The sequence below is a fragment of the Sprattus sprattus genome (assembly GCF_963457725.1).
Source record: "Sprattus sprattus genome assembly, chromosome: 10".
Taxonomy (NCBI): Eukaryota; Metazoa; Chordata; class Actinopteri; order Clupeiformes; family Clupeidae; genus Sprattus; species Sprattus sprattus.
The window spans coordinates 11,369,500-11,380,973 of NC_137908.1; the positions used below are offsets into that span (position 1 = coordinate 11,369,500).

An 11,474-nucleotide genomic window follows, 5' to 3' on the forward strand; every position below is an offset into this window, starting at 1 on the left:
TGACACAATCAGCGTACCCTGAACTGAGACTAATTTTGTAAGATAACTACCATCGCCTATCATTTGTTTTGGAGTTTCAACATTGGGTGAGTGTCGGTTAAAACGGACAGGTTTTTTTTTTTTTTTTGCACAGTTCAAAGAATGCCGTTTGTCGTGTTTCAACCGAATCGGCCTGGTTCTCAGACAACTTTCTTGCTATATGACAGACGTTAATCATTAAAAAGAACAACAAAAACTTATTATCAGGGATGCCTTGTTTAGCTTATGTTAGCTAGCATCCACCAATGCCCCAAGCCACCACATCAATAATGTTGGTCACTTGTGAAGTTCATCAGTATGACCAGCTGCTGACAAATGTAAAAGCAAGACTAATTCTACCGAATATATTTAAACCGGCAGGCCGTTTTTCATGATGTACAAAACTATTGAGTTGAGGCCACACTAACTTACCTTCAGCGACAGGGATCACAGATTCGTGCAGTAGAAAAGCTTTCCAAACTTCCGATTTCACAGCGCTTGCTCAAATTGGCGTTTTGTTTGGAGCGATACAGCAGTCACTCACAGTAGATCACCAATCAAACGATTATAAATATATCATATAGTCACGCCCTCCCCGCACTGTTTGTTTACATAATGCCCAGCCATATCTTCAAGGATAAAGAAGGAAAGTCACTTCACTTTGCCGATTTTCCTGTCCCTCTAATTGCAAGCATAGGTACTTTTTCATGTCTGCACTTACACTTACGCTGTAAAATAGTAAACCTAAGCACGAAAATGTTATAAAAGCATAGTAAGCTCTTGAAAAAGTAAGGTCGTCACTTGCCTACACCGACGATAGCATCATATCCTAGCCTACTGACGAATTCATTGATCATTCCTTGATATCCTTTAAACCTACGCGATTGTAATTTTAGGCTATGTAGCCTATATCCTGCTCCTCGATAGGAATGGCAAATATACTTGTAATTCATTTAATTACTTAATGATAACAGTGCGCTTTGGGAATAATGAAAACTTTGCAAATGAGAGACGTGGTGAATAAATGTGTATGTAAATTCACCACAAGGTGGTAGTGTTCTCCACAGTCAGATTACCATTGGTTCATGCAACTGATGTCTAACAGTGTCATCGTATGTTTCCAGCTTCAATGAGTTTCTTCTGCATTGTTTTAGGTCATTTTTAACATGCTGTGAAACTGAAAAAATGCGCTGAAAAAACACACTGTAGCCTATCCTAAATAAACACAAAACTAAGAAAAAATTGTGTTTTTAAGAAAGTTATTCAAGTAATGTTCTCCCTCTTCAGCCACATCCGTTGTTAGACATTATTTTTCATCTGAGCCTCCAGAGCAGGAAATGCCAACTGCAAAGAACTGTGTGTACCAGGATTGTAATTATAGGAAATGTATCATGTGGCTTCCATCTAGAAAAGATGGAGGCAGTTACCTTTGGGGGTTCAGCCATCAAGTATGGGTCCCCACAAGACAAAACTAATACAGGGTGTAAGTCACCTATGAAAGGGTAGACTATGTGGTCGTAAAGAGTGTGTGATGATGAGAAAGGGAATACAACTCTTTACTTATTTACTGAATACTGTGATTGCGTAAGTTGAACCAATTATTTAAAACACTGAAAGATGCCCATGCATGAACTTATTTTTACCGTAAGAAGGACATAACCTTTCACTTTACAAAGAGAGAGAGGGAGATTATTTAACTATTCATGAAAACTCGCCTCTCTTTCATCATTTCTCTTAGATTTCACTTTTGTTCAGTAATTATTATCCCCAAGTTCAGTTTTCAGTGTGTGAAATACTTTAAACAATCAATTGATAAATGCGACACGACTTTTATGGAGTTGCTTTTGCACTGCAGGCCAACCCCAGCTCCATTAAAATGATGGGCAGAACAATACTATTGGAAAATGATCTGTGTACGTTGTGCTGCCAGGACAAGATTTATACCTCGCACACACTGTGAGGGGGACACTACCTTTTAAAGAAGTTCTCTTGTCTGGAAACAACACTATGGTTATGGACTATGGAAAGGATTGCCCTGTCTTCTTCCATCCATTAATTAACATTTACATTTAGTAATTTCAAAATACAAACCACACACACACACTCTCACACACACACACACACACACACACGCACGCACGCACGCACGCACGCACGCACGCAGGCACACACACACACACACACACACACACACACACACAAACACACACACACAGAGACAGACAAGTAGGCTACATTTTCCAATTAATCAATAACATAACGCAAATAGCCTTTTTTTGTTTTGGAGGACCAACATTGGGTGAGTGTCTGTTAAAATGGACAGTTTATTTTCTTTGCACAATTAAAAACATGTCGCTTTTTGTGTTTCAAGCAAATCGGCCTGATTCTCAAACAACTCTATGGTTATGGACTATGGAAAGGATTGCCCTGTCTTCTTTTACCATTCAACATACAGTACAAACCACACACGCACACACACACACACACACACACACACACACAGACAAGTAAACTTCTATTTCCACACACACACAGAGACATATATACACAAAAGCACACACACATATTTTATTTAGTCTTATGTCTCATGGGAAAAGGATAAAAACAAAAACAAACTCACTGCTGTTTACTGACTAACACATACTATACACAAACACACACAGACAGACAGAAATGTCTGAGACACACATAGACACTCTGGCACACACTGGCACACACACACACACACACACACACACACACACACACAGGCATTCAGAGTCTGTTTCTTTTTCACTAAATAAGGCAGCCTGATCTGAGTTCCTGTCATTTCAACTCCATTCCTCTGCATCCCTAACGCCCTGTGGTAGGGAGACAGACTACAGCCGCCACATTCTTTACCCTTATATGGCTAAATCCCTGGACTGGGCCGTCTCTGTTTGGAAAAGCCCGGGCACCCGGTTGGCTGAGGGGGAAAGAGGTGGGGCACATTGCTAAGCTGATGCTTTAAACAAACTTTTGTACCGTAAGAACAACTGCTTCCCTCCCTCTCAACCGTGGAACTTGACAAAGGGCTTGTGGGCTCCTAGTTTGATCACCTGAAGCCAAGGTGAGATGGCTTTTGTTTTTGCTTTTCTTTTCTGTTTGTTTCTGTTCTTCATTTGGTTGGGATTGGAGCACTCAGCTGTCTCCAGAACTGGGGCACTGTTGCGCTGTGAGGGGCTGTGAGAAATGAGCCGTTGGGTTGTGGCTGAGAATGTATCAGGTCACGCCCGGGTTAACACTCTGGGCTGACCCGAAACCTGTGGTCTTACCACTATCTGTCAGGTTCTAATGGAAGACAACTGATCTGAGCGTTGTAGCACACTCCTTCTCTGTCAGGTAGTATGTGCTCCCATGGCAAAGGGTGGTTGGGTTGGCTGGATATGTGAGGGCTAGTCTTCATCATCACTCAGGATTACAGGGAGGAATTCCAGCACCCCTCTGACCCATATTAATAGGCCTTCCTCATATATGTCATCCTTTGTAAACAATCTTTCCATAGTGAACTGAGAGAGAATAGCCTTCCATTTGGGCTTTGAATTGCATTCCATGTGCGCTTCATCTTCTTTCCTCGTCTGCTTTGTCACTAAGGGTTTTTAGGTGTGTAATGTATGAGTAAGTGAGTAGATTTTGTAACTGTCTGTCCAGTGAGTACTGAATGGTTTGATGTCCTTCAGATGTATGTCAACAGTATGTCTTTGCATTGGTTCTTCAAATCCCATCATGTTGGGCTCCTGACAGCATCATAAATGCCATCTAAGAGAAAGACCATAAGTTGTGAGAAAAGAATCTTTTGTTTTTGCTTTCAAACCTAACCTTTTCTAACCTGGTGACATGGAATGGAGTTAGATTCTCTTGTTGGCCGGTTGCTCAAGCTTCATGTTATCATTTCCTGCAGGCTGAGGTTCAGAGAGAGGTTGGAGGAGAGGAGAGACTGATGAGTAAGTCTGATGATGTAACCGTCTTGGCTGGGAGATGGTGCTGTAAGAAAGGGTTCCGAGCGTGGAGGGAAAGACACTAGATAAGACATATGGAGGTGAAAAACTGCAACTGATTCCTGAAGGAGATTGATCCTGCTAGGGGGAAGGCAGAAATTATGTAACTTGTGTGTCTGTGTCTGACTTTTGAAGTTGTAATGAAAAACATCAAACTGTTTCCACCTTCCAACTATGCAGTGTGGTATTCATTTAGATACTTTTTTGAGGTTTTGAGGTTTTGAACAGTCTTGTTTTGAGTGGAGGAAAGAAGGAAAAATCTAAGGGTAAAATCTTTCTTGATCACTGTATGTTGTTCTTGGGATGCAATAGGAGGAGCACTCGCTTGAACGGGCAAATAAGTATTCATGCTTGCTGAGAAGCGGGAGAAGGCTAAGAAAACTCAAAGCCATTTAAGGGCTGCTTATCAGGTTAGGCTTGAAAAAAAGCAGGACCCTGTTTACATTTCTGGTTTCGTTCACAACACAGACACACAGGCACACACACATTCAATCACTCACACACAATTGTGTGAAGTATCAGTACAGTAGCTGGCCAAGTACTACCGCTCCTTGTCAAAAGCAAGCACTACAAAGATTGCACTCAAGCGTATCTTACTCAAAAGACTGGCAAGATAAAGGTGATGTGTTTACACGTTCAGTTTTGTGAACTGCCGTTTCATTCCAGTCCTGATGTTCTGTGACTTTAAAGATCTGACTTGAGTGGTTTTGGAATGGCTGATATTTGACTACTTTATCAGCCTTAGAGGCAAAATGAGGTCAAATAAATGAGCGAGCATTTGTGTTTCACACTGACGATCAGCCACAAAGAGACAGTGTGCCTTTGTTCAGAAGTGTGATCAAAGAAAACAAATTAAGATAAGAAAATGAGCTCAAACTAGATTGGCCCCGTCCCTGGAGCGTTGCAGTACGTGAATGCACTTCCACTTAGGAAAGAAAAAACGGAGACTTCACAAGGCACGCCATAATCTATTTTCTAAGCAAGACTGTAAAACCCACTGAGCCCATAAAGAGACATTTCAGTGAGTTTTGTCATGAAATTCTCAGAAGCCTTTGTTCTTATGATCCTGCAGATGGTTTGTTCATTAATATGCCATTTATTTGTGTTAACAAAGTTATTTTCTCACCTAGGTGTGATATTTTCTCTTTACCCTTAAGCTAACAGTGTGCCCTCAGAGTAATGTCATTGTAATCACCAATTCCTTCCTGTGCTGGCGATGATAATCACCATGTAGCCAACACCCTGCTGCAGGAACTGGAGGCATAGACACACACAAACATGCACACAGTCTTGATCGTTTAATGCTTGTTGGGCACGCAGAGGGTTTTCTCAAGTTATTACATCAGGGTTGTTAAGTGAAATTAGGAAACCACTCAAGTCAAAAGATAATGACTTATCAAAGTGGCAGGGAGTTAGAAGCATTCTTTCTGACACCTCTGGAAGCCGTGTGAATGAATATATAACCTTTCGAGTAACTGGAGCACTCACACGCTCTTTTTGTGCCACTCAGGTCCCACCAAAACAGCATCATGTCTAGCAAACGCGCCAAGGGAAAGACCACCAAGAAGAGGCCCCAGAGGGCCACTTCCAATGTCTTCGCCATGTTCGATCAGTCGCAGATCCAGGAGTTCAAAGAGGCCTTCAACATGATCGACCAGAACCGCGATGGCTTCATCGACAAGGAGGATCTGCACGACATGCTGGCCTCACTGGGTAAGACCACCAGACAGGAAGGAATGCGAAAAGGGTCAGGATGTTTAACAGACCCAAGCAACCCCTGCAAACTAGTAGGGTGCTCCAGGGGCTTTCAAAGTGGAGATACCCCACAGTGATAAGAGGATGCCTTAAATACCCAAAGCCGTCCTGACATTCCAACAGAACAAAGACACAACAGAGCATGAGTGCCAGACAATAGGCCCTTGGGTTAAAGAGCACCCAGAGCAGGATTAGATAATAATGGCTTGGATGGAGGAGAAAGAGCCTAGGGATTAATGCTTGATTACTTTCAATAGACTTACTTAGATACCACCTTTCATGTCGCATTGCCTAAGTCTTACAGAGTTCTAAAGATTATGTCCCTAAAACGTAAAAAAACATGTGCTTTGCATTCCACAAATGCTGTATAATTGTGTTTAGAGATTTATTATTACTATTATTGTTATTATATTATTATTAGATTTTAGCAACTAGATGTAGTTTCTTTTTGTGGTGTGAATATGCTGCAGCAGTGAAAAAAGTTCCCTTAAGTGAGAGGACAAGTGTAGTCAAAGGAAAAGGATGACACTTGATTTTTGAGTTTACATTTGGCTCACTGGGATCTAACTTCATGTGTTCTCCTTTGTAGGTAAGAACCCATCGGACGAATACTTGGAGGGAATGATGGCTGAGGCTCCTGGCCCCATCAACTTCACAATGTTCCTCACCATGTTTGGGGAACGCCTGAACGGCACAGACCCAGAGGACGTCATCAGAAATGCGTTTGCCTGCTTCGACGAGGAAGGGTCTGGTAAGTGAGCTGCCTGTGTGGACGCAGACCAGGATGTGTCTGACAGCAGCACACACAAGAAATCACACAAACGTGCACACACACACACACTCGCTCACTGCTTCTCTTCTCTCTACTTGACCAGGCGTCATCCACGAGGACCACCTGAGGGAGCTGCTGACCACCATGGGAGACCGCTTCACAGATGAGGACGTGGACGAGCTCTTCAGGGAAGCGCCCATCGACAAGAAGGGCAACTTCAAGTATGCCGAGTTCACCCGCATCCTCAAGCACGGAGCCAAAGACAAGGACGATGAATAACTTCCCAATCTGACGGTCCTCCATTACAATCATACAGTGCTTCACTGGGCTGATGTCTCACCCCTTCAATTCATATAACATATTGCAGCAGCACTTGTAATTGGCATGACATTCATTTTATAAATGCATAGGTGCCTGATACCATCAGGTCTACGCACGACCACAACCTTGGAACATTCCATGTTTTTTTTTTTAAAGTACAATAAAAAGCATGAACTTGTGTTAAGAGTTGCATTTCATATTGCAGACATTTGACATTGGTTTTGGAGCTCCTAGAGATGTAATACTTTGTAAGGCATGTCAGGATAGTTGCTTTTTAATGCCTGTGGCAGTATCTCCAGACAGAAGTGGGAAAGGACCTCTGCACCTGTTGAAATGAAGAGGGTAAATCATATGTAGGATTCTTTACGGGCATAAAGCTAAAGCATGTTTTTCCAAATGACCCAGTGAAGTTGAAGGCATTTGAGTACACCCATACCCTGGTGGAAATTATTCTTTATGTCTCAATAGTATTAATCAAGTTGCTTCGAAGCAATTAAGTTGTAGTTGGCCATTTAGTTATATTAAGTGTTGTTCACCATAGAAGTGCCTAAGCTAAAGTAAAAATCTCAGATCCTTCCCTAAATGTAATAGCTGCTTGCTTAGCCAATGCTCCAACCCTCCACCAAGTTAAGAGTCTTCCCCTTCCTCCTTGGTGGAGGTAGAAAATAGTTTTGCTTGGATGACATTCCTTTCCTATGTTGTAATTGTTTCAATGACCGATATCCAGAGCAGCTTGAACATGAATACTTAATTTTGAAATAAAAAAAGGGTTCCACGAAACTTGATGTGCTGTGGTACCTATGTGAAGGCAGCATAACCAAACAATAAAAGATACTCGATTAGACTTTGCTTGGGGGAATAGTCTTTGAGTACGACACATTATGCACTTAGATTAACCCAAGAGTCAGAGTTACGAAAATGAGTTTTATTTCTCTGAAATGTTTGTAGAAAACAAAATGAAACAAAAACGTTTAAGGCATATATTGCACTGACTACTCCAAGTTTCTATGAAGGCAGGGAAGGTTCCCTTGATCCCAGTTAAGGCACTAATGCCAGTTTCACTGCCTGAACTTAATCCATGATGCACTGAAATTAAAAATATACAACATATCCATCATAATGCATTTGGTCATACTGGGAAAAAAGCTACACGTTTCATTTCTGTAGAAGCATTATGCCAACAGACAAAAAAACTTGACCCAAAGATATAGATATATATACACATATACACATGCATTTCACGTTGGCATCTAGGACCCATTCTCTGAACAACTATAATCAGGAGTTTAACCATTAGTCATTCTACAGCGGTGAAAAAATATAAACATTTAAAAAATATATTCATATATATTTATCCAGTATCCAATGGTTTCCAGTACATCAGTAACAAGGAGGAATGGTCACAGTGGATTTGAATAGTGGTAACACCAGCTTTGTGTCACTGTTGCTGTGCGGGGCTAGGGGAATGGTCCTCAAACTGCGAGACTTACTTCTGGTCCTGAGGAAAACTCACCATCTCCAGAGGATTAGGCCTACACTTTTAAAACATGCATTAAAACAAATGGATTTTTAAAACCCTATGTGAACAGTGGTCCGTCAGTCATACGTCAAGAGGCTTGAGCCCTGCTGAGCTCACCTCCTACAACCTTGAAAAGACGGATGTTCTGGACACATAAAGGTTTTTCTTTTTGTACATACATTCAGTTAAACTATTTAAAGCATACACAGAATGATAGAATTAAGCTTTCTCCGGAGAAAGCCGCAACAGGGCCGCTCACAAGGGCCAGACAGACAGACAGACTGACACATGGCTCAGGGGAGCCACGGCCACCCTTCACCTGTAGTGCTGGCTTTATACAGTTTCAGTTCATGTAGAGGGGCCAGGGAACCAAAAAAACTAAAACAAAAAAAATGACTGGACATCAGGAGAACCTAGGAGAGCACGCCACACACACTTAAAACAGAAAGACCTTTGATTTCCTATCTGTCGGACAAAAAGGAGAAACAATACTGAAATATGCATCAAATGCAGGGGACCATGTATTTTACCAGACCTCGAAGCAAGCTTACTAGGCAGAGGCAGACAGACAGACATCTTAAAACAGATCAGTCAGAAGGGCTCTGCCGGAGAAAACAGAGCAGCTACAGAGGGTGCTAACCGAGGACACGTCACTTATCCGTTTCATTGAAACTACGACCACAGAACAAATAGAATGGAATGGAGGAGGAGGAGGAGGAGGCCCTCTAGAGGATGAAAGTGGTACATGCAGAAATGCCCAGGGAGAAGGGAGAGATTGGTATGCCAAAGCCAGGTTACAATCTGATCCAAGTTCTGACAGCAACCGCCAGATCTGGGCCACATTCGTCCCAGAGTCAAGTGATACCTGGGTTTACGGGTTTGTTGACACTAAAGCAAAAAACAAAACTCACACTAATACTTGACAGTTGAAATTGAAAAAGGATGGTTAACATTCTCAGATGTCTACAGGCATATTTGGTGCTGACGTCTAATACAATCAATAATTCTCGACTTGAGGCCAAAATGTTGTTCAATAAAAAAATTGAAATAAAAAGGGGGGAGGGTTGTCAAAATTGTCCAAATTATCTGAATGTTTTGTCAGAAGGGACACCTAAGGGCTTGGAAGAAATGATTGATGCCCACGGATCAGGTGAAGAGCTAGTGTTTTAGCCAAATATTTCAGGTGTCCGCCTTAGTCCCAGCTTAAATCAGTTGAGCACAGATCTCAACCAGTCTACTACATTTCAACCCCAAAATGGCTGGACTGAAGCAATGATCCACTCCTTAAATATTCATAGTGACAGCCAAACAGCCTTCAGGAGAATTAGCCAAACAAGCCCAAACAACCAGCTCACTATCCTAAGCTCTCCACTCGTTCAGCTAACTCCAAACAATCTCAGCTGAATTTACAAACTGAAATACCACATAACTAGGCTACATACAAGTCATCAAGACCACTTCAATGCCATGGATACGGAAATGACCACTGACCAAGAGTTGTTCCTTTACAATCGCTCTCTAACAAACGTGCACGCGCATAGACAGACCGAAAACAGACAGAGACACAGAGAGACCGACACATGCAAGCCTTTTTCTATACTCATAGCAGAGCCTGATGGTGACTTGGGTGCTGACAACACCACAGCCTTCAGTGGCTAATAGAACATGGTCCCTTTAAATCTGACACTTTGCGGGCACTGACATGCCATGATGGAGCCGAGTTATGTCCTCTGCGGGGCAATCCATTTCCGCCATTCCCCGTTCCTTCTTTTCCAGCTCTCCCTACAAGCTGCAGAGGAGGGGACTCCGAGGTGGTGCCAAGGCTGAAGACAACAAAGGCAAACTAAACCCAAACAAGAATCAGCTCTCAGACAGCCAACCCTGCTTCCAGCCACCTATTAAGAGGAGATTTTCAGATTTCCTTTCTCTACGCTGGAAATCCATTTTAGTACAGTTTTTCCACACTTACGATAAGATGGACTCAGTGTTCTTTAGGTCCCATGTTTTCGTTTTTTTCCCCTTCCATTTCAAAGCCTTAACTCAGTCACTATACCTGTACATCTCACACCTGCTCTAGCATACAACTGCAGAGATGTGTGTAGAGATGATAATCAGTGTGGTTGAAGAGTCAAGTTGGTTCTTTTGAAACCAGGCAAACAAAAAAAACTACAAAAAAAAAAAATTGGGCCCATGTGATCATGATCTGACAGAAATAAAGTGCAGAATGTATGACAACAGAAACTCAATCACGCAGTCATTCAAACACACACACACACACAGATACACACATTCATTCATGAGTGTTGCTGGTGACATTGGTGTGAAATACAGTATCTAACAGAGAACAGCATTCAGATGTGTAAAGTCTATTGCGTGACCGCACTGTGGCTCTGCTATGCTGGTAGGATTTGCTTGCCATGTCAAAAAAAACATGACTTCACAAGATGGTCCATTCACAGTCCAAAATGAGTTACAGTGAGGAGGAAATTAAAAAATGCCTAGTGTATTGTATTGTGGATTCTTCCAGCGATTCCCGTCTTGGTCCAATGCATGAGGAGAACTTGTAGTGTGTCTAAAGAATCAAAGTCCATGCATGTTTTTGCTACCGAGTTCTGGTTTCAGGAGTGTTTCTGAACTGACCTGCTAACTCCCACCACTTCCTTCATGAAAAAAAAAAAAAAGAAAACAACAAACAAAGTAAAGAAAAACGTTACAAAGTCCTAAAATGTCCTGATAAACCTTTGTGTAAAAAGCACTTCTGAAGAGGCCACCTGTTAGGGCATGCTAAGAACAGGAGCCCAGTCTCTCCCCACTGTGGGGCTTAAGATAGGAGACAACTACCTCACGCTGGCCTTTACTCAACAAGTCTCTGAAATGGCACAACTGCCTCCTCTGAGGAAAGAAACATGCGAGGCCCTGCCATTGTTTTTCAACCAGTAGAAACCCTCTTAAGATGCAGGGACACATGTGGCCAGAGGCGACGCCAGAGGAAGAGGTGAAATGTCAGTTAGAGACAGGGGAGGGGGTTTTGAGGATTGGGAATGTTAGCGACTCCCTGGAGTTTTGTTTAACT

The 11,474-nt window shown here is 42.2% G+C and overlaps 1 protein-coding gene across 1 annotated transcript; it reads left to right on the top strand.

The window, feature by feature from the left end:
- Positions 1-3,021: 3,021 nt before the first annotated feature.
- On the top strand, positions 3,022-7,060 carry myl9b (myosin, light chain 9b, regulatory). Its single transcript, XM_080846545.1, has 4 exons — positions 3,022-3,106; positions 5,545-5,747; positions 6,379-6,540; positions 6,665-7,060. The coding sequence occupies exons 2-4, from the start codon at positions 5,564-5,566 to the stop codon at positions 6,838-6,840; spliced, it is 522 nt and encodes a 173-aa protein (XP_080702671.1). The 5' UTR covers positions 3,022-3,106; positions 5,545-5,563; the 3' UTR covers positions 6,841-7,060.
- The last annotated feature ends 4,414 nt before the right edge of the window (positions 7,061-11,474 follow it).